Source organism: Myotis yumanensis, unplaced genomic scaffold, assembly GCF_028538775.1.
Source record: "Myotis yumanensis isolate MYYU_CA2020_CCGP unplaced genomic scaffold, mMyoYum1.0.hap1 SCAF_1, whole genome shotgun sequence".
Lineage (NCBI taxonomy): Eukaryota > Metazoa > Chordata > Mammalia > Chiroptera > Vespertilionidae > Myotis > Myotis yumanensis.
In genome coordinates, this window is record NW_027223752.1 from 79,192,531 (window position 1) to 79,217,365 (window position 24,835).

The window sequence follows — 24,835 nt, forward strand, 5'->3', positions numbered from 1 at the left end:
AATGAAACACATTTTATTTCATTGGGATGTAGATATTTTAAAAAACACAACTTTATTTTACTTTTTCCCCATTGGCACAAATCTTCCTTGGAGACTAACTTCTTGGTTGAGGTGATGGGGTGGGGGTGACTGGGTAGAGGGGAAGGAGTAGGCAGACAAAAGATGCCCTCAACATTTTTGCTCATATTCACACTTGGAGGCCAACTGTGAAGTGCAATACAGCAAGGCGCAATAAAGCAAAGTGAAATAAAATGAGGTTAGCTGATTACAATCGATCACTTATAGCTGATCTCTCAGAAGCCTTAACATCAAAGAACAATGTAAGTCCAAATCTGTATTATTATCTATACTGTAGAACACAATTAAGTGATTACTCACCAGAAAAATTTCAATGGCACCAAGGATATACATGGCTGCTGCAAATGTGGTTCCAAGATAGAAGCAGAGGCCAACAGCTCCACCAAACTCTGGGCCCAGTGCCCGGGAAATCATGAAGTATGAGCCCCCAGCTAACACACAAAGAACAAGGTGATCAAGATAAAGAAAGTACATTAGTAAGAGGTATGTGAACAATCATTAAGTAAGAAGAATAAAAATATGCATGAAGGATAAATATTTGAGGCTTTTGAAAATGCTGAATGTGATAAAAAGTAGATTTGCTAGTGGGGAGTAAAATATGAAATCTTTATGGTAGGATATACTGCACATCTAATGCTCCATGGCAGTGGTCGGCAAACCACGGTTCGAGAGCCACATGCGGCTCTTTGGCCCCTTGAGTGTGGCTCTTCCACAAAATACCACGTGCAGGCGTGCACATACAGTGCGATTGAAACTTCGTGGCCCATGTGCAGAAGTTGGTTTTTGGCCTGGGCGAGTCTAGTTAGAAGAAGTGGGGGTTGTCGGTCGGTCGGGCAATGGGAGACGCGGCGCAGGTGGGCCACAGGATACGCAGCACAGGGGAGGCGTGCGGGATTCATGCATGAGTTGAGTGAGCCAGTCAGTCAGCAGTCTCATTGTACAGTGGTTAGTGCTAGTCGCGTCTGCAAATTGCGCGCAAGTGACAAAAGTACCTACTCAAGCATAAAGTTACCTGTATTTTTCCAACCAGCTGCAAATCCTACAGGTATTTTTGTCATCAATTTAAGAATTATAATTATTTTATGTTGGTGGCTTTATTATTATAAAATGAGGACGTTTATAGCAAAGGCCAGCTTAGGAGTACCCTAATTAAGTTAATAACAATGTACCTACCTATATAGTTTAAGTTTAAAAAATTTGGCTCTCAAAAGAAATTTCAATCGTTGTACTGTTGATATTTGGCTCTGTTGACTAATGAGTTTGCCGACCACTGCTCCATAGGAAGCAGAACAATTTGTAAGTATTAGAAAAATATGAATATTTACTGCAGGCATGAGATAGCCCAATAAAATATATTCTAACTAAAGAAAGCTAAGGATGCAACAAAAATGAAAAATTCTAGACTAGAACATAAGTAAACTTTTAAAGAAGATATCCTAAACTCAAATAGTATTAGTGTCCATGGCCAACAGATTAAAATAGGACTCTATTCCTTGAAAGTTTACACTTCTGGCCTTCACATCATAAACACACAGTAACCACTGACAATCCCTGACGTCTGCGCTTAGCCTACTGACCTGGCACCACTCCATTAGTTGCAATGGCACTCATAGAGATAGCAGTCAATATTGTCTGTAAAGAAAAAGAAGGGAGAAGATTGTTACTGTATAAAAGAGAACCTTCTGTACTATTTCCCATCTGTGGACCTCAAGAGAACTTACCTCTACCTACTTTTATGAAGGGAGTTACCTGTCATACCCAATGGCATGGAAATGAGATGATGTGGCTCAACTCATTATACAAGTCACACTATTACCTGGAATATTCTGTTAAAACTAGAGGCCCGATGCATGAAATCGTGCATGGGTAGAGTCCCTAGGCCTGGCCGGTGATCAGGGCTGATCGGGGCCGTCTGGCTGCCAGCTGGGGCCTTCCTTCATTTTGCACTGCCCCCTGGTGGTCAGTGCACATTGTAGCAAGCGATTGAACTCCCAGTCTCCCGGTCGAACTCCCGAGGGGACACTTTGCATATTAGCCTTTTATACATATAGATGCCCCTACATTGTAATCAGTACGTTAGCTGCTATTGAGAACCGCTGATCTCACCCTGGATCTCCTAAACAAGTTGGAAAACAAATTAGAAACTGAGTAAAGGCTGGCTACAATAACAAGAACAATATTCAGTAAGGAAGGGAACTACTGAAGACTTCTGAGCTCATAGGCACTGTATTTTAAAATTTTTAATATGTTTTTATTGATTTCAGAGAGAGAAAGGGAGAGGGAGAGAGAGAGAAACATTGATGAGAGAGAATCATTAATTGGCTGCCTCCTGCATGTCCCAAACTGGGGATCAAGCCCACAACCCAGGCATGTGCCCTGACCTGGAATCTAACCATGACCTCCTGGTTCATGGGTAGATGCTCAACCACTGAGCCACCCTGGCCTGGCAAGGACTGTATTTTAAAAACATTACCTGGTAGCAGAATATAGCATGGATTGTAGATAGGGAGTGGATGGAGGCAGTGTGACCTGTGAGTAGGCTATTATAGTAATTCTGTGAGAGCAAAGGACTGCAGTGGTAGAAGCGGAAATATAAAGGAAGGGTTGAATGTAAGAGATTTCAGAGGAAGATATGATTAGTCTGGGTAGCTAACTGGGTATGAGAAGCAATCAGGGAACTAAATATGGCACTGAAGTTTCAAGACTAAGAAACTGAAAAAAAAATGATGGTGCCATTAATTTTAACTTGTTAATGATACAGATTATGACTACTTGCCCTGCTCTGTATAGCACTCTGAGCATGAAGCACATGGAGGGTATAATGGTGATAGTAATAAAAGAGGTCAGTTGCTAGTTAAATAATAAAGTAATTGTTTTTACCCTCACCAGAGGATATATTTATTGATTTGAGAGAGAGGAAGGAAGACAGAGAAAGATAGAGAGATAGAGAAACATTGATGTGAAAGAAATATTTTATCATTTGCTTCCTAGTACACACCCAACTGGGGATTGAACCTGCACCCTAGGTATGTGCCCTGACCGAATCAAACCCACAACCTTTTAGTATACAGGTCTCCAATCAATTGAGCTACCTGGCCAGGGCAATAAAATAATAAGTTTTTAAAATATATTTTTGTATTGATTTCAAAGAGGAAGGAAAAGGGACAGATAGATACATCAATGATGAGAAAGAATCATTAATGGTCTGCCTCCTGCATGCCCCTCACTGGGGATCGAGCCTGCAATCCGGAATGTGCCCTAACCAGGAATTGAACCGTGATCTCCTGGTTCATAGGTGAACACTCAACCACTGAGCCACACTGGTCAGGCAATAAAACAATAATTAAAAAATAATCTATCAACTTATAATAAAATTGATAGATGTGGTTGGGAAACATAGATAAAAGGAGTTTAGATTAAAGGAAGATTAAAATGTTCTCAGTATGGTCCTGAGACACATACGTGGTTTTCAGGTTCGATCCCCAGTCAGGGAGCGTCACGGGAAGCAACCAATTGATGTTTCTCACTCACACTGATATTACTCTCTTTCTCTCTCCCTCCCTCTCTCTAAAAAAAAAATTTAAAAAAATCAATAAAAAGCATATCCTTGGGTGAGGGGAAAAAAATATTCTCAGCATGGTGGAGAGGAGACCTGGAAAAAACAAATGAATTTCTGGGGAAGAGAAAATGAATGAGACTTCAAAACAAACACTCGTCATCCCAAAACAACAATCAGTTTTGTTTCTCACCACTCTACTGGAGTAGTACACCCCATTTTTAAACACATTTTCTGTAACAACATTGCTGCTATCAAGCTCAAATGGTTTGTATTCTGAATCCTTTGTAGGCTGTATCTTCTACTTCCTATAGAAGACTTCCATTATAATTTCTAGTACATCTTGTTATATATATAAGCAGTAACTGACACTAAATAACTGAAAATCCTTTTGATTTTATATCAAAATAATCTCTCTTGTTGAAATGAGTCTTTCCTTAGTATTTTTTGTTTTATTCCCAAAGAGGTCAAGTGCATATACTCTTGAGCAGTCGCAAGGTTCCAGGTGGTCTCCAGGAGCCACCTCTGGACTTACACAGCAGCAGCAAATAAGGACAATTGCAAAGGCCTGAAGAACTCCAGCTGTGCCCACCACCCATGTAAGGCGTAGAAACAGGATCACTCCAAAAATATTTTGTAGACATGGGAGGTAGACACCCATGAAGGTACCCATTTGGGGGGTCTGAAAAGAAAGATGTTGACAAAAGAAAAAATTACAAAGTCATTTAGAAAAGACGACTTCATCTTTTTACTTTTATATGAAAACTAGTTCCCTAAACTACCACATTCATCTCAAAGCAGAAATAGTAAGTTTAATAAATACCCTGAAAGAGGTACATACAAAATCTCCAACTTACAAATGTCTATACCATACGTTTTATTATTCCTCGATCTATACATTTTTATCTTTCCAAGATCCCCACATGTGTTTACATAGGCATCTGACCACAAATAAACTTTAAGCGCATCCCAACCAATTAAAAAAGTTCTGTAGTTCAAAGCTGTTAACTTTCTCTTTTCATTTAAAAATGGACTAATGACTTGATCTTCAAAATTCGGTATAAATCCTTCATTGTAGTTGGTAAAATAAAGATCTAAGTGTCCTTTAACCCCTGAACAACCAAAAAACTAACTTGTAATATTATTCTGTATATATTTTATCATTTTGATAAAAAAGACTGGTATTTGGTCTTCGTGGCTCAGTCCTCACATTAGTTAGGGCCCTGCTCAAATATCATCTTAGCCTCTCTAAAATAGTAATGCCCTCTGCTCTGGCTCCCTTGCTGGCCAACAGCCTCGATCTCTTTATCCTGCTTGTATTTTCCTTAGACTATGTATCATCATAGTTAAAACATCTTAAGGACTGTGACAATGAGATATTGTGAGTTCTTTTTGTGCTATGAACCTAGTGCCCAGGACAGTGTTGGCAAATATCAGGCATTCAATAAATAGCTATTCTAGAGAAGAAACTGATGTCTTGGTTATTCATCCTTTCGTATATATGAGGTGCTTTTTATTTATCCTTGTTTTCCAAGGCCTCACCTTGGTGGGCTTCTTTTTCCCTTCAGTGATGTTCTCTGCCTCTTCATGTTCCTTTGCTCCTTGAGTCAGATTAGTGTAATTAGCCATGCGGTTGAGGAGAGAAGACACCTTTGGTCTGGTGTCCATTTCTTCCTATAAAACCAGAAGTATGGAAGAAATGAGTGATGAAGAACACACTGGAAATAAGCATCAAAAGGACTGCTCTACCAGAAAATTGCAAAGTGAGAAAATATTTCACAGGTAAATATTTAAAGACGATTTATCAATGAGATTTTATTTCCCCCAATACTAAAATATCACACTTAATCAGGCCTACATAAATCCTTATAAAATTCTTAAATGAAAACCTTTTGAGTCTTTCTAATAGCTTCACTTTGCAGTAAAAACAAAATCATGCCCCTACAGACAGTGTAACCTTGTAAAAAACATTGATAATAAGATTTTTAACCAGAATACTCTCTTTCTTTAGGCTACTAGCATTGTATTAACTTATGGCTATTATTTATAGCACCAAGAATAGGCAGGTCAATAGAAAACTTTTGTGAGTGAACTAAATATTCACCTCAGACCTTTTCTTGAATGAAGCTGAGAGAAAATATCATTTAAAACACAGGCACACTGAGAAGTGTTTAAAGCCAAACAAAGGCAGTGAGTGGACAGAAATGCAGGAATAAAATAGGTTCCTTTCAATACCCCAACTGCAAAGTCCATGCTCTTAGATAAGACACATGGGTCTTCTGACTCTAGCAGCCTGCTTCCTACACTGGTTTTGGTTAGTAGTTTGAAGGTAAATGATAGTCTCCCCAAATGCAGAGCTGAAAAATACATTATTTTATACTTAGAAGATAATTCCAATGTAAACATTTAAATTGCTGAATTTGATAGCAATGTTCTCCGTATGCCTGTGATGTCAACATTCCTTTTCTATTTCATAGGAATTTGATTTAATTAATGGCTACCCATTAATTAGCAATCATTAGCTTATAGATTAAATCAACCACAGTGACAAGCTGTATTGTATTTTAACAATTAGCTATTAAGTTATCCAGCCTGTGCTGTTTTAAAACTGAATGGGGTAGAAAACAGCTATCTTGAAATCTCAGTTTCTAAAATCTGTCCTAGTTTTCTCCCAAGTATTACCTCAAAGAGTGCCAAGTTTTTATCAAAATATTCATCTCCTTCTTCATAATTGGAATTATTGAGATAAGCATTTCGAGCTTTCTTACGGCCATCATCTGGGGGAAAAAGTAAACCAAGTCAGTTTCTCATTGGTATTAGCAGGATATACCAGTGGACAGGCAATTAAAGATGCTGTTTTCATTGTGAGTATACGGAAGTAACAGGAGACAAAATAAATAAAACAAAACAAAACCCCAAAAAGACATTTCAAGAAGCAGTAAGTTCAATAATATAGGTTCTGAGATAGATTATGACTGCGGAGGGGAAGGACAACTTTAGGTAAGATCACTGGTGTGCTGGTAAGCAGGCTCTCCAGAATTTAAAACCAAAAATTACTGACTTCTAATATTTGACAATTTCTTTGGTGGAAACACTCACAATTTTCAAGTACTCATGTGAAGTCACTGAACATGGTTTTGGGAGAAGATGCATGCAAACTGACTCCCATGAGCTGATATGAGCTGGCTGTAGCATGCCCTTGGCATAGGATGGTCAGGAAAAGCCTGAATTTCAGGCGCACAGAATACCAATTTTAAAAGATCCTAAAGCAGCCCTAGCCAGTTTGGCTCAGTGGGTAGAGTGTCAGCCTGTGGACTGAAGGGTCCCAGGTTTGATTCTGGTGAAGGGCACATGCCCTGGTTGCGGGCTTGAGCCCCAGTAGGGGGCGTGCAGGAGGCAGCGGATCAATGATTCTCTTTCATCATTTATGTTTCTATCTCTCCCTCTCCCTTCCTCTCTGAAATCAAGAAAAATATATATTTTTAAAAATCCTAAAGCAGAAACAATCTTAATGGATTCATAAAACAGAACAGGTAACATGGCTCAAGTAGACAGGAACGGAGAGAATAGTTAGAAAGATAGGAAGAAGCCAGACTATGTAGTTAGCAAAGGATAGTTCTCCTAACTCTATTTATTACATAGTCCGTCCTTTTCCAATTGAACTATTCTAGATAATAACAACATGATGGATGGGGGTTAGGACCAGGGAGAGAGTGATATGAGAGTGTGCTATTATTTCCTTTATTTATGGGACAGGAGTAATTTAAGTAGATGTTGTTTTTTGTAAGAAAAGATTTTTTAAAAAGTAGAAAAAAGTGGGGAAAACGGAAATAATAATTTAGGACAACAGAACGGTTCATATATATCAATAGTACCAATAATCATAACAATGCAAATAGACTAAATTCACTAGTTAAAACAAAGATTGACAGATTGGATAAAACAAAATCCAGGCATATATGGTTTACAAGAGATATAATACAAGGTTATGCAAGGATTGAAAGTAATGAAAAGAGATCTATCATGCAAATACTAACCAAATGAAATCTAATATAATTTTCTTATTATTAGATAAATTTTTCTTTAAGAGAAAAACTTTAGTAGGGGTGAGAAGGTAGCCACATAACAAAAGGCTTAATTCACCAAGAAAATATAACAATTTTGAACATACATCTATTGTTGTTGCCTTTTATTTTTAAATATACTTTTATTGATTTCAGAGAGAAAGGGAGAGGGAGAGAGAGATAGAAACATTAATGATGAGAGAGAATCATTGATTGGCTGCCTCCTGCACGCCTCCCACTGGGGATCGAGCCTGTAACACGGGCATGTGCCCTTGACCGGAATGGAACCCAGGACCCACAGGCCGATGCTCTATCCACTGATCCAAACCGGCTAGGGCATGTTGTTGCTTTTTAAACATAAAACAAACTTGTCTTAGTAATTTTATTTTTTATTTATTTTTTGTTAATCCTCACACGAGGATACTTTTTCCATTGATTTTTAGAGAGAGTGGAAGGGAGAGGGAGAGACAGAGGGAGAGAAACATCTATGTGAGAGAGACACATCGATTAGTTGCCTCCTGCCTGAGCCCTGACCAGGGCCAGGGATGGAGCCTGCAACCGAGGTGGGTTCCCTTGATCAGAATTGAACCCGCGACCCTTCAGTCCACGGGTTGATGCTCTATCCACTGAGCCAAACTGACTAGGGCATCTATTGTTTATAGTTATCTCTTTCCATGTAACAAATTACTCCCAAACTTAGTGGCTTAAACAACACAACTTATCTCAGTATGTATGAGCTAGAAACATGGGGATGGCTTAGCTGGGCCCTCAGCTTCAATAAGGCACCAATCAAGGGTCTGCCAGGACTGTGGTCTCATTTGAAGGCCTTGGGAAGATCCACTTCCAACCTTACTCACATCGTTGCTGGCAGGACTGAGTTCTTTTCAGGCTATTTGGTCAAAAGCCTCTTTCCGTTCCTTGCCATGTGGGCCTTTCCAAAGGACAGCTTACAACATGGCAGCTAGATTCCCTCAAAGCAAGCCACCAAAGAGAGCCAGAGAGAGTGAGTGCAAGACTGATGTCCCAGCCTTTTTGTAATCTCATTACAAAAGTAACATTGCTTTTGCCATATTCTATAATTAGAAGGAGTCATTAAGTCCAGTCTTCACTCCAAGTGCAAAGGATTATACAAGGGCATGAATACCAGGAAGAAAGGAGCATTGGAAATAAAAAAGCTGCCTACTCCATCCATCCATCCACCCACCCACCCACTCATCCATGCCTCAAATATTTGAGGCAAAAATGGATTGAACTATAGCAAGAAATTGACAAATCTACCATCACACACGGAAATTTTTAATATATTTCTCTCAATAACAGATAAAACAAACAAAATAAGCAAAGGTAAAGAGATCTGAATAATAATAGAGTTCATCTAATGGACATTAGGAGTTCTACATCCAAAATTAGAGAATATAAATTTTATTAAACATACATGGAAAATTTATTACAAGCTATGTACTAGATCTTAAAGACTGCATAAATTTCAAACAGGTATAATATAGTCCATGATCTTGATCAATAAAAACAATTCAATAAAAATTTAATTATAAAAGTATACATTTTAAAATCTTTGCAAGTTTAGAAATAAAAAAATACTGCTAAACAATTCAAGGGTCAAAGATGAAAATACTTAAAAATTGAGTGACAATGAAAACACTACCTATTAAAACCTGTAGGATCCAGCAAAAGTAGTAAGAAGAACAAAAATTATATGAGCTAAGACCCTATTTCAGGAAGCTAGAAAGACAGCAGAATAAATCCTAAGACAATAGAAAGAAAAAGATAATAACTATACTAGCTGTCTTTGGTTTTTCTGCTTTAGGCAGATCTCTTGTACACAGAAAATAGTTGTATTTTAAAAAATCTGATAATCTGTCTTTTTATTAATTGTCAAGTTTAGTCCATTAACTTCAGAGACTGATATATTTGGACTGGATTCTACCGTGTTTTTATTTCTATTTGTCCTTCTTTCCCTATGATTCATTCTCATTTTCTTTCTCTGGATTTTTTGGTTTGTTTTTCCTTAATTCATTTTTTCCTCTTTCCTATCTTGGAGTTTTCACACTCTATTTCTATTCTTTTCATAATTACTCTTGAAATTTTACTTTAAAAAACTGTTAAGTAAATTAAACAATGGCTTGTCATCTTCCCAAACAACAAAGACTTTTAAATGCTTCAGTTCAAACTCTCTCCTCTGGACTCACATAATATTATTGTCCAATATTTCCAGTAGTCTATTTTTTTTTACTCAACAAATAAGACACTAACATCATTTCATAGAGAAAATATTGACTTGGGTCAAGGGCCATGTTCACCATTTCATTTGTTCAATATTCTTTGTTGCATTTCAGAACACCAGTCCTCTGGGATCTTTAGAATTCCTTTAGAGGAGGGTTCCTCAAACTCAGCACCACGAAATTTTGAACCAAATAATTATTTGTCGTGGGGGAACTGTCCAATACAGTGTAGGATGTTTAAGAGCAGCCCTGGCCTCTACTAAGTAGATGTTAAAAGTTACATAATCTCAGTAGCAAAAATAAAATGTCTCTAAATATTTCCAAATATCACTTAGGAGGCAAAATTATCCCTAGTTGAAAACCACTAGTTTAAAGCAAGTCTCTGGTAAACAATGTCCTCAGCTTTTATTTACCTGTAATTGCCTGTATTCTGTCTTTCTTCCTGAGTGTCTTGCTAAGCATAATTCTAGGATAATTTTGTTAACACTTTAAAACATTATTTGTTATGTTTTGCTATTGAAAATACTTCTGTCATTCTGTTTTTCTTTGATAGTGTCTTTTCTCTGTGGCAGCTTTCAAGATCTTTCTTAGGTGCTGTGCAGTTTTCATTAAGATATATTTAAGTGTGGTTTTCTTTTTGCTCATAAACACTCTTCAGCTGTTTCTAATCTACTGTTTATTTCTAAATCTACTCTCCATTTGTTATATACCAATAACTATCTATTTTCTCTTTAGAAGTTCCATTTGTTTTCCTTTCCTCTACAGTCTTTCATTCCTGAGTATGCTCATCTTCCTTATTGCATCCTTCATTGATTTGCCATTTAATAATTCTGTATCCAAGACTCAGGACTGCTTCAACCCTCTTGAGGGTTACAGGAGCAGGAGTCCCAGCTTCAGCATCCTATTTCCCTGCTGCTCAGTAGGCTTACAATAATGTTGCTATAAAAATCTGGCCTCAGAACATTCCTGCCCATCCTGCTGCCTGCTGGTCCAAGCCACCTCCTAGCAGCTTTGGCTCCCCTTGCTACAGTCCTGGCACATCAACGTTTGGAGCCATTCTAGTCTCAAGTTTCAAGTATAACCAACTTGACTTTCAGACAATCTGGTCCTCACTGTTTCTGGCCGAACTCCTATTTGCTTGCTTGCTTAAATTTTTAGGGATGGAAGAATGTCCCTTTGTCTGCATTTATGAGACCCACGATGCCTCCAAGATTATCCCACCAAAGGTCTCCTTGTAGTGGTTGTAGAATGGGAGGGTCCCATAGAGCTCCTGGTCAATCAGGCAAGGAACAAAGCTCTTGTTAGAAGTGGTTAATTGAAAGGCATAAAATCAATCAAGCATAAAATCAGGAGTGGTTATAATGAAAGGCACTGATCAATTCTTGGTAAGAAATGCTGCTTCAGATAGATGTACAGCCTTTAGAAGTCTGGGTAACTAGTGTGACCCCAGGAAATTTAAAATGGAATGAGAGTTCTAAAGTCTGAATAGCAAATAACCTTACTCTGCAAAAACAAAGAACCGAATCCATATGGGGAGGCTGTTTTAGGATTATCCACAATTCTAAGATTCCTCTGGAGCAGTGGTTCTCAACCTTCCTAATGCCGCGACCCTTTAATACAGTTCCTCATGTTGTGGTGACCCCCAACCATAAAATTATTTTCGTTGCTACTTCATAACTGTAATTTTGCTACTGTTATAAATCGTAATGTAAATATCTGATATGCAGGATGTATTTTCATTGTTTGCAACCCACAGGTCTGGAGGATACTTACTGAGACTGGCCTGTTATGCTTGAATTAAACAGCCCATAGAATCACTATTATGTGCCTTTTTTCTCATTTTACTAGTCAAATAATGCTGATATTACTGTGCAACTCACTGCTGGGTGTTTCTTTGTACAATTTAAATCGGCGGTCACCAACCTTACGGACCTCACGGACCACTGATTGGCGACTGCTGCTTCAAAGGTTTCCTTAAACCAGCGGTTGCTAACCTTTCAGATCTCACAGGACCACTGGTTGGCGACCGCCGATTCAAATGAAAACTGATAGGAATGCCATTGGTTCTACTGAAGACTTCGGATTTCCATTTTTTATGGTATACATTTTTTTTTTCAAATAGAATGTCCTGCTCTTTATAAAAAACTTTAGTTTTGTGGTGCTATTACTTCTATAATGTTGCTTTTGTCAGTTACTACTTACATTATAGTTTGGCCTTAAAGTGAGTCTCAGATTCTTTATCTGCCTGATCTCGTTAAATAGCCTTTTGCTGGTCTGAGCTAGGCAGGAGAACAGTAAATGTACTTAATTTCCCTTGGCACAGGCTTGGGCTTGAATTATGTGACTATATGAACATGAAAGATTGTCTCAAATGTTATAAATTATGTTTTTGATTATTTTAAATTTTATTTTTCAATTCGTTTATAGTCAATATTGTTTGTATTACTTTCAGGTGGACAGCATAGTGATTAGACAATCATATACTTTCAAAGTGTTCCCCTGATATTTCCAATACCCACCTGGTACCATACATAGTTATTACCATACTAGAGGCCTGCTGCATGAAATTAGTGCATGGGTAGGGTCCCGAGGACTGGCCGGCGATCAGGGCCAATCGGGGACTTCCTTCCCCTGGCTGCTGGCCGGGTCCTTCCTTTCCTGGCTGCCAGCTGCCAGCCGGGGCCTTCCTTCATTCCACGCCACCCCCTGGTGGTCAGCACACATCATAGCAAGCGATCGAACTCTTGGTTGGTCAAACTCCCCAGGGACAATTTGCAATTATATAGGATTATTGACTACTAGTGTCCCAGTGCACGAATTTGTGCACATTGAAAGGAAATTAATTAGAATATTTTAATATCACTATTCGCCCTTTCCCTATAATAGAAGTGTCAACCAAATTCACGACTGACAATGACAAATTGAAACACACGTGTGATTGGCTCCAGCGAGAGCTTTATATATATACAGTATTAACTTAGCTAAACTTTTTCCAGCCCAGTGCAACACCCCAACTTCTCTTTCAGGTAATTGTCAGCAACACTGCAGTATCAACATGAAGCAGATTATTATTGTAGATCATGCAGGGAGAACAAAGGGTAAAATATTTAACTGCAGCAGTGTTTGACTATATTCTGTGCAGTGAGAAAACCTTAAGTCATTTTCAAGTTCTACCATTTCTTAATTCTTTTCAGTTTTCTAAACTTTCTAAATCTCTGTTTTCCAGCTAATGAAAAGAGGATTCTACTGAGTCTCCTATCTACCTACTCCAGGACTTCTGTGAGAATCAAATGAGATAAGGCACATGAAAACGCTTCACAAACATTTGGTTAAACTGTGAAATGTTTGCACCTGGCCTTAAAGCAAGTTGTGTTCCTGGGCTGAAGAAACTCCAAGGAGGCTCGTCACTAGGGAGAGGAAGCCGGGCATTGCTATGTGACATCATTACCTGGCGCCCACAGTGACCGTTTCCGGGCTAAGCTGGGCTGTGGACCACATTTTGTGCCATGGGGTCTTGGCAGCGTTGGCTGTGATTTGGTGGGGTGTCGCTCTGGGGTGGTAGCGAGGCCTGTGTCCCACTTGGGGGAAGCCGAGTGTTGGTTTGTCGATGCCAGGTCCACAGTGCGTTTCTTTTTAAATGGCCAGTGCCCATCGTGGCAGCTCCTGCATTGAGCAGATGCCCCCTGGTGGTCAGTGCACATCATAGCTACCAGTTGGATGGACACTTAGCCTTTCTTTTCTTTTTAATATTTTCATTGATTTCAGAGAGGAAGAAAGAGGGAGAGAGAGATAGAAACATCAATGATGAGAGAGAATCATTGATTGGCTGCCTCCTGCACGCCCCCAACTGGGGATCAAGCCTGCAACCCGGGCATGAGCTCTTGACTTGACTGGAATTGAACCTGGGGCACTTCAGTCCACAGGTCGACGCTCTATCAACTGACCTAAACCAGGTAGGGCACTTAGCCTTTTATATATATATATATAGATAGATAGATATAGATATAGATATAGATATAGATAGATATATAGATAGATATAGATATATATTCCCTATGCTGTACTTTATATCCCCATGACTGTTTTGTAACTAGTTAATCCCTTCACCTTTTTCACCCAGCCCCCCCCAACCACTCTTCCATCTGGCAACCCTCAGTTTATTCTATGTATCTATGAGTCTATTTCTGTTCTATTTGTTCATTTACTTTATTCTTTAGATTCCACAATAAGTGAAATCATATGGTATTTGCCTTTCTCTGACTTATTTCACTTAGCATAATAACCTCTAGGTCTATCCATGTTATCAAAAATGATTAGATTTTATTCTTTTTTGTGGCTGAGTAATATTCTATTGTAAATATATGTACCACAGCTTTTTTTATCCACTTAACTATTGATGGGCACTTGGGTTGCTTCCAACCTTGGCTATTTTAAATAATGTTGCAATGAACATAGGGGTACATATATCCTTTCGAATTAGGGGTTTGGATTTCTTCAAAATGTATACCCAGAAGTGGAATTGCTGGGTCACAGACAGTTCCATTTTTAATGTTTTGAGGACCCTCCATACCGTTTTCCATAGTGGTCGCACCAATTTGCAATCTCATCAATACTGCACGAGGATTGTCTTTTCTGCACATCCTAACCAACATTTGTTGTTTGTTCATTTATTCATGTTAGCCATTCTGACAGGTGTAAGGTGATATCTCACTGTGGTTTTAATTTGTATTTCTGATGCTTTAGTGACATTGAGCATCTTTTCATATGTCTATTGGCCATCTGTATGTCCTCTTTGGAGAAGTGTCTATTCAGGTCCTTTGCACATTTTTTAATGGATTGATTTTTGGATGTTAAGTTGTATAAATTCTTTATAAATTCTGGATATGAACCCCTCATTATGTTTTTTATTTTAGTGTTTGTTTAAATCAGTAGCCAAATAAGAGGCACACAGTATGATTGCTTACTATCTCTCTTAAGCCTTTTTTTTTAGCTTTCTCTCTCTCTTTTTTTTTTTGCAATTTTTTTGTTGAAGAAACTATGTCCTTTGTTTAGTAGTGTGTGATGTCTGAATTTTGGTGATGGCATCCATGTAATGATGTTTAACATTTTTGGGGGGGTATTTCCTATAAATTAGTAGTTGGTAGAGGATTAACCACATTTAGTATTTTTAGGTGGAGAAAGGGAGAAAAACTCAGGTGGTATTTTGGTCTTCTATTAGGAGTACATGTTATCTGGTTGTCTTTCTTTTTGAGATACTAGCAACTATTGATGATTAATGCCTAAATCCATAAATTTATGAGGAGTTAAAAATGGTGATATTTTGAATATATTATTCTTTTATTTATTAGCTGAAATACTTTTTTAAAAATCCTTACCTGAGGACATACTTAGAGAGAGGAAGGAAGAGAGCGAGAGGGAGGGGAGGGGGGGAGAGAGAGAGAAAGAGAGAGAGAGAGAGAGAGAGAGAGAGACCCATCAGTTGTCTTCCGTACCTGCCCCAACAGGGGACTGAACCCACAACCCAGGTATGTGCCCTGACTGTGAATCAAACCAGCAACCTTTCAGTGCACAGGATGATACTCAACCAACTGAGTCATTCTGGCCAGGCTGAAATAATTTTATAAAAAGACATTCCTTCTAATATCCTATTTGGTTATCCATTGGTATAAAGGCAAGGAAATACTTCACTTTTACCCTTTATTGACCAAATCTCAGAATAATGATTGGTTCACTAAGATAGTCCACTGGAGATCAATAAGGTTTTTAAAGTATCATGATGCACTCATAAATTTAAATATTGGAATCATGTTTCAAATCAAATGTTTTTTCTGTATCTATTAAGATGAGATGATATTTCTCTAATCTGTTAACATACTGTTAATATATTGATTTTTTAAAAAATATATATTTTATTGATTTTTTTACAGAGAGGAAGGAAGAGAGATAGAGAGTTAGAAACATCGATGAGAGAGAAACATTGATCAGCTGCCTCCTGCACACCCTCTACTGAGGATGTGCCCGCAACCAAGGTACATGCCCTTGACCGGAATCGAACCTGGGACCCTTCTGTCCGCAGGCCGACGCTCTATCCACTGAGCCAAACTGGTTAGGGCAATATATTGATTTTTAATAATAAACCAACCATGTCTTCTACTAGAAACTCAACCTGGTCAACAGGGACAATTTTTAATTATATTGCTTGATTCAGATGCCAATATTTTGTTTAGGATATTTATATCTGTGTTCATAAGTAAAACTGGACTACACTTTTCTCATATTGTCACTGCTAAGTTTTGGTATCAAGGTAAGGCACACCTCAAACTGAGTTGGGAGTGTTTACTTGTTCTTCTATTCCTTGAGAGAAACTGTAGAAGAGTGGAATTATTTTTCCTGGAATGTTTGGTAAAATGTTTAAGAGTGCTAAGGCCCACTGCTCATTTGCTTGTTTGCTTTCTAAAATTTTTTAATTTGAAAATTACACACACACACACACACACACACTGAGAGAGACAGAGAGAGGTCATAAATCATAAGCATACAGCTTGATTCTCTATCACAACCGCAGTTTCACCCTTTCATGTGTCTCCTCAGCCTAACCCTGAGTTTTGCAAGAGCTCTGATGAGTCACTGGGAACAGTAGGTACCTTGAAAGAACTGCACCCTGTTGACAGAAAAAACATTTAGAAGGCCTGGAAAATGCTATGATAAATTCCATTCAGCGGGCAGGCAAGGCAAATGAACAGTTTTTCACCTACTAGGCCAAATGATCCTAAATGAGGTTTTTATAGAGAGCTGGCAAGATTTGAATTCAAGCTACCAATGCCTTTTCTGAGAACTATAATTGGAAAATATAACAAAAAAATCATCTTTCACTTTTTTGCAAACCATATGTATTTTTTAATAAACCAGTCTTTTTAAGGATTTTGAGGCTGTAGTTAAGACAAAGATACAGATGGGAAACAGAAGATGGTAGTTAGCCAGAGCATGAGAAAAAAGGAAATACAATCTGACCTAATGAACCTGGGAGAGACAACCCGGGATAGCAAGCAGGATGCACTTACTTGAGAATCTGGCCAGAAGACTCTGGATAAATTCCCAGATTTGTTTAAAATTGAATGTAATTGTGGGTTGCCAAATGCCTGGAGAAGTCTCTCTGCAACATTATTAGGGTTTTTGGCTAATACTGATTAAGAAAACCTTTCCTTCACAATCACATACTATTTCTTTTTCCCTATAATTAGTCTGCTATCTTTTACTACAAGTGCCTGAGTGGAAACAAAATCCAGTTTAGTAACACTGGAACAGTGCCAACCCCCCTACTGCACATTTCATTAGCTAAGTCCTCCCCTACCTCCACTACCACCTGTTCCTGGTCAGATGATGAACTACTCTCAAACTTCTCCACCTGCCAGTCATGTATCAGAAACAGGAACAATTTAATCATTTAGGGGGAAATATACTTTTCATGATATGACAAAAACCTTTCGATGAAATCTTAACCATTCCTGATCCAAATATAAAATTATTATATAGAGAAGACTAATTTGGAACAGTTTAAATAAACTAATATAAAAAAAGGAATGGTGACAGCCCCAATATCACGAGGCTATAACACCTTGGTGATCAGATTTCTAGCTATGTTTAAGTCAAATCATTTACTTAACAAATATCTAATTAGTGCCAAGGGTGCCGTGTACTGTTCCAGCACATAAACTAATCCAAAGGAATGAGAAGACCAGAAACTTATGTCCTTAACCTTGAAAGAGAAGACAAGAAGTATCTCAGTTCCTTTAGCAAATACTCTGAACCTTTAATAAGCAAACAAGTACTTTCCCTACTTCAAACATTTTAACAGCACAGCTGCTTTGCACATATTCAAACAGCTAAAAGTTCAGCAACATACAAGTCAAAATAAACCTCAAACTGCCCTGGCTGGGTGCCTCAGTTAGTGGGAGCACCATCCCATACACCAAAAGGTCATGGGTTTGATTCCCAGTCAGGGCACATACCTAGACTGTGGGTTCAATCCCTAGTCAGGGCCCAGTCTGAGAGACAATGAATGGTTTCTCCCTCACATCAATGTCTCTCTCTCTGACTGTCTCTCTCCCTTCATCTCTCTAAAACTCAATAAAAACATATCCTCGAGTAAGGATCAAAAAAAAAAAAAAAAAAAAAAAAGCCTTAAACCAAAAGATATACACACAAAAAAATGGCTGTTAATATACTTAAAAGTACTTACTCATAATTAAAGAAGCACAAATACAAACTAGAGATGCCATTTTCACTGATTAGGTTAAGGAAAAATTTTTGTGGTTGATATACCTTCTTTTGATGACAGGGAGCCGAGTATGCCTCCATTCTCTTTATTGGTGGGAGTTTAAGTTGATGTATCTTTTTAAAAGTGTACATACCCTTTGAGTAAGGAATTCATCTGTTAGGAATTTACTCTACAAATATATCAAGAGGAATGCAAGAATACATGTACAAGATGTTCATGGCAACATAATTTGTAACAGTAAAACAGTTGGAAATAACTTAAATGCTCAAGAATAGGGAACTGGCTGAGTAAAATTATAGCATAGGAATACAATAGAATACTATTCTGCCACAAAGAAATGAGGCAGATGTACTGGTATGAGATGTCCAAAATAAAATGCTGCCCTGACTGGTTTGGCTCAGTGGATAGAGTGTCGGCCTGCGGAATGAAGGGTCCCGGGTTCGATTCTGGTCAAGGGCATGTACCTTGGTTGCGGGCATATCTCCAGTGGGGGGGGGGGGGGGGGGGGAGGGTGGCGGTGCAGGCGGCAGCTGATCGATGTTTCTCTCTCATCGATGTTTCTAACTCTCTATCCCTCTCCCTTCCTCTCTGTAAAAAATCAATAAAATATATATTTTTTAAAATGCTTAGTGAACAAAAGGAAGTCCAGAACAGCCTGTATAATATAATTTCATTGACAGAAAAAGTAAAAAAAGATAGTCATATACAATATAAAAATTAAAATTTCTGAAGAATTCCCTAGAAAGTATCTTGGGGGAGCAAGAAAGGTCCAATTCTTACAGATTTTTTAACACCACAGACTAAGTTAAAATTACTTTTATTGCGGTATAATGACAAGGAATGTTACATTAGTTTCAGATAACGACCAGTCGCTATGAGGTGCACTGACCACCAGGGGGAAGACGCTTAATGCAGGCGCTGCCCCCTGGTGGTCAGTGTGCTCCCACAGGGGAGTGCCGCTCAGCCGGGAGCTGGACTCATGGCTGGCAGCGCTAAGGAACAAGCGAGAGCAGTGAGCCGAGTGGTAAGGAGCGAGGGGTCCGGGACTGCAAGAGGGCGCAGACCGGGCTGAGGGACCCCCCTCCCCCCGGCCCCCCGCCGCCACCCCGCGCACGAATTTCGTGCACCAGGCCTCTAGTACAACATAATTTGATATCTGTATTAAAATTATTTTTAGAACAGACTGAATAAATTGAGTCTTAGCAATCAATTGCAAAAGTAGTTACCTAAAACTTACCAAGTTGGAACTAGAAACAGCAGGAAAAAAAGTTGAGGAATGAAAAGTAGAAAAGGAGGAGATAGAAAATAGAATTAGGGAAGGGAGTATGCCTGTTAGTATAAACAGGAAAAGGGTAACTTTATAGAGTCAATCCTCACAGTAATACTATACCTAACAGCTGGCTGTGTTCCCCTGTGATGGAGTTCTGACTTGGCTCTGAAAAACAAACAATTGAAAAGAAAAGAAAAAAATGAATGACCAAAATAATTTCTTAAAAATCAGCAACAAAAGTTAAGCAAGGAAATAAGCAAAACAAATTTTTAAGTGTTTAAGAAACATTAATGAAAGGATAACAAAAATATAATAAGCTCTTAGGAAAAATAATTGCATTACTTCCTTGAAAAGTTAAACAACAGAATTACCACATGACCCAGCAATTCCACTTTTAGGTATATATCCAAAATAAATAAAAACAGGAACTCAAACAGATACTTGTGTGTCAATGCTTATAAGAGCATTACTCACAATAGCCAAAACGTGGGAAGAATCCACATGTCCTTCAAAAGATGAATAGATAAACAAAACATGGTATATACTGACAATAGAATATTTTCAGACATAAAAAATGAAGTTCAGATACCTGCTACAACATGATGAACCCTGAAAATATTATGCTAAGGGAAATAAGCTGGATGCAGAAGGACAAATACTATACTATGCTATTTGTATGAAATATCTGGAAAAGACAAATTTATATATAGACAAAGTAGATTAGAGATTACCAGGGATGAGGGGAATGGGGAAATGGGATGTTACTGCTTAATGAGTACAGAATTTCTGTTTGTGGTGATGAGAAATTTTAGAAACAGATAGTGGTAGTAGTTGCACAACACTGTGAATTGTAATTAATGACAATGAATTGTGTACTTAAGTGGTTAAAATGACACATTTTTTCATATATATTTACTAAAATAAAAAGTAAATTAAAAAAAAAAACCACACTAATAAAAGCCCGGCCAGTATGGCTCAGTGGTTGAGCATCAACCCATGAACCGGGAGGTCACAGTTCGATTCCCAGTCAGGGCACATGCCTTCGTTGCAGGCTCGATCCCCAGGAGGGGGCGTGCAGGAGGCAGTTGATCTGATGTTTCTATCTCTCCCTCGCCCTTCCTCTTTCTGAAATCATTAAAAATGTATTACAAAATAAACTTATACATGCCCAGCTGGAGTGGCTCATTTGGTTGGACGCTGTACTGGGCACTGAAGGGTTGACAGTTCGATTCCCAGTCAGGGCATACACCTGGGTTACAGATTTGATCCCCAGTATGGAAGGCAACTGACGGATGTCTCTCTCTCCCCACCCCTTCCTCTCTCTAAGCGTGTCCTCAGATGAGGATTAAAAAATATAACAACAACAACAACACAAACTTGACAAAGCAATACTCGTTTCATAAAGCAGAAGGATGATTCAGGGCCAACAACATGAGTTACATTTTCTCCTTAATGACAACAGAACATGTGACACACATCCATAACATCTCAAAGTCAAGACAGAAGTACAGCACGCATAACTATTAACAGATATGTTCTGATTTAACTTTTAAGATAAAATGACAAAACTGGCCTTTACAAATATCTGCTTCTTCAGTAACCTATCAAAATCAATGGCTATAAGCCAAGTTCTTAATGCAAGAGATTGACAATCACCATTTAACAACTACCACTTAAGTATTTTAAAAGCCTGAAAAACATTAAGGGCTAAATATGGAGAAGACTCAGCTCCATTTTCCTCAAAGATTAAGTCTCTTGTGATACACAGGATTACATCTGGCTTTCTCAAATGTGTCTAGGGAATAACAATTTTGGAAGGGGAAAAGGTAGGGGATAGCCTGTGAACAACAATGGGGGAAAAAATTACACCTTTATTTTCACTAACCTCTAATTGAAGTTTAGTTTTTTCTCCAAATGTAGGCAACAAATTACATCAAAGTACCTATAATTTGTCAACAATAAATATCAGATATTTTCCTATCACATTTATAGTAGCTGCATATATTGCCATATATTTTTAGAAGACTTTCATTCTTAATTTAGTTTTGAAAAACAGAAATTCCAAATTTTTCTATTCTAACATATTTTTTTGCAACATACTAGCAGGTGAATTCCCAGTTTTAATTTGAACTCATCTTACTTCCTAGCTAAATAAATAATATGGTTCATTAGTGAATTCTACTAAACATTCAAAGAATTAATACCAATTTTTCTCAAACTCTGTCAAAAAAAGGAAGTGGTGGGACTACTTCCAAACTTATTTTACAAGATTAGTATTACTCTGATACCAAAACTAGTCAAGACACCACAAGAAAAGAAAATTAAAGGCTAATATCCCTGATGAACATAGATGCAATAATCCTAAAGAAATTTTTGGCAAAATTAATTCAACAATACATTTAAAGAATCATATACCATGATGAAATGGAATTTATCTCACCACAAGAAAAAAAAAGTCTGCAACTACATATGGTAACAAATGTTAACTAGACTTATGTGGTGAACATTTTGCAGTATATACAAATATAAAACCATTATGTTATACTCCTGAAACTAAACTATTGTTGTATGTCAATTAGATTTCAATAAAAAAATAAAGATAAAAAAGAATATGAGCCCGGCTGGCATGGCTCAGTAGTTGAGCATTGGTCAGGGTTTGATTCCCATTCGGGGCACATGCTGGGGCTGTGGGCTTGATCTCCAGTGTGGGGTGTGCAGGAGGCAGCCAATCAATGATTTGCTCTCATCATTGATGTTTCTCTCTCTCTCTCCCCTCCCCCTTCCACTCTAAAAATATATAAAATTTTTTTAAATAGTTGTTCTTGCACATTAAGACGCAATAGAAATAATAGATCCATAGTAACTTAACAAACTAGATCTCACTCATCCTCTCCCTGTCCTCTCTCTCTTGTAGGGGAAAATTTGGGGCCCATCATTATAGAGAAGCAGGTGTATAAATAGTATGGAAGGAGGAGTAGAGAAAGAAACATAGAATTTAGAACCAGAAGAACTTTAGTCATCATCTAGATCTACTCTAGTGACTCTAAAGGATAATTTGGAGAGGAGTTATCAGCATCTTCTATTTTTCTCTCTAAAACCATACCAAGATTCTTTCTCAAGATTCTGATTCTCACTTAACTGATGGGAATGTCTTTTTCTCAGGTGTTCTAGGACAGAACAAATTGAGAACCTCAGATTTTAGTATTTATAGTGGAGAAGACAAATGCCTGGGTTAATGAGTGGCCAAAGACACATCCACCTCTGCCAGAAGAGAAAGATTAGAGATATAGTCTTGATGTCTTGAGAACCTATGTTCATGCTTCTCAATAAGCTGCAATTCTAACTTTCTTATTCTAAAACAAAGTATAATAGCCCAAAGCAATTTACCAGGAATGTATCTATGAATAAAAAATTGAAAAACATCCCAGAACACTCAGGCAGAATAGGTATGATTTTAGAGGTCAGAGGATTTTAGAGGTCAGAGTATAAGTGATTTTTCTTTTAAACAATTTCTGTTCTTCTGTACTGTATGATATACTGCCTTGCCTTCTGAGCTGGGCATAAATGATGTGTGTGCGTTCTCTAGTCAAGCTGATACTTTTCCTTTGAATACCCTATGTCGTTCCTGTAATTCCAACTTAGATTTTTATCTTTCAATTATAATTAAAGGAATGGGGGAGGGATCTTTACTTATTTGGTAAGTTGAAGATCAACCCTTAAGAACCTGTAAATGCTTCATTAATATATATAAAAGCTGAAACAAAGGCAAATCTAGGCATGCCTGTAAAAATCATAATTGGTAAATGGTTTATGCTGAAGGGCGTTTCTCAGTATGCAATCCAAATTGTGCAGTGCAATTAACAAAATTGTTCCGGGCATCTTTCTATTGTCCTATATCTGAACTCTCCCATTTAACATTTTTTCCTATGTCACTGGTTAAGGCACACCCAAGTTTGCCTAAGACTGGGAGTTGTTCCTAATATTATCAAAATGAAAGCATTTTAATCAAATTACTTCCTATAATAGGAACAATTTGCCAATAATATAATTGTTTCTACTCTTCAATGGTCTTGATAAATTAAGCTACTTCTGAGTCATAATATAACCAGTTAGTACTCAAAATCCTGTGACATTCTAGCAAATGGTAGTTCATATAAAAAATAGACACATAAACCTTTTCACAAATGCAATCATAAAAATAAACTGAAATATTTCCTCTAAACAGTAATGGAATAGTCATTTTACAAACAGGTACTTGCTCAATATATTTATCTTGGGTAAGTGGTAAAGAATGAAGATTTTATTCAGTTTCTTGCCATGTGCCTTGGAAAATAGAGAGAAAAATGATTGTGGGTGGTACTCACTTGCAAAACTGCCTCTGTAAATAGTTTTGCTGAAAAGCTTTATTATTTCCCCTTGCTTGCCCACAGCATTCGTCTTTTTTTCCAGAATTTCCTTTGATAATCACTTCATCTACCATTCTTGATAGAGAAAATGAAGCAAATAAAGTCTACTGTATTATGCATCTAAAATTCAGTGTGACCCAGCTGGTGGTGCTCAGTGGTTGAGAGTAAACCTATGAACCAGGAGATCATGGTTCAATTCCTGGTCAGGACATATGCCCAGGTTGCGGTCTTGATCCCCAGTAGGGGGCATGCAGGAGGCAGCCAATCAATGATTCTCTATTATCATTGGTATCTCTCTCTCTCTTTCCCACTCCTTCCTCTCTGAAATCAATAAAAATATATTTAAAAAAATAAATAAAAGTGTGGAAGTTTGTCTTCATTCAAGATAAAAATCAGTAACTTCATTAAGTAACAATCAATAGTGAAGACTGTTGTCTAATTGTTTAGGAAATGTAGACATGACCACATGCATATACATCAGGACGATTAGCTTATTATGCTACTGTCTATATTATCTAGATATACTACAAAAGTGTTTCAGGATACTAAATACCCCAATCACCAGTCTTAACATATTTCTAATTTTCTGGACTCTGACTTTTAAAATACCAAAGCAGCATCAACCATCATAAGAAATCATCTGATTCTGATTTAGGCAAAGATGATTAAAGATTGAATCAAAGACAAGTACTTCAACATTCACACTTATTAGATTCTGCCTCTCTATATGAGTAGGCCCTCATTTTAGTGAGAAACCTAAGAAGGAAACAAGTTGAAATGAGGTAAAATCTGAAAAGTCTATCCCTCTTTATATAGATTTTGAACTTATTGCAATTAAACTAGATAGACCTGGAAGAATTTACATGTGATTAACTGTGTTTAAATAGATAGATGGGTGAAAAACATCAGGCAATTTTAGGCAAAGTAAAATTAAACAGTGAGA

At 37.7% G+C, this 24,835-nt stretch overlaps 1 protein-coding gene across 4 annotated transcripts in view; it reads right to left on the reverse strand.

Annotated features, from left to right (window-relative positions):
• The window catches only part of SLC12A6 (solute carrier family 12 member 6), an 87,038-nt gene that overhangs the window by 24,842 nt on the left and 37,361 nt on the right, over positions 1-24,835 (reverse strand). For 3 of the 4 annotated variants that reach the window (XM_070425624.1, XM_070425633.1, XM_070425650.1), the window contains exons 2-7: positions 19,607-19,651; positions 6,317-6,411; positions 5,177-5,308; positions 4,170-4,316; positions 1,656-1,710; positions 379-509 (exon numbers count right to left, since the gene is read on the reverse strand). In XM_070425624.1, coding sequence (XP_070281725.1) covers positions 379-509; positions 1,656-1,710; positions 4,170-4,316; positions 5,177-5,308; positions 6,317-6,411; positions 19,607-19,651 — 605 coding nt within the window. The remainder of the gene's footprint in view (positions 1-378; positions 510-1,655; positions 1,711-4,169; positions 4,317-5,176; positions 5,309-6,316; positions 6,412-19,606; positions 19,652-24,835) is intronic. The other variant, XM_070425643.1, reaches the window with a different exon arrangement.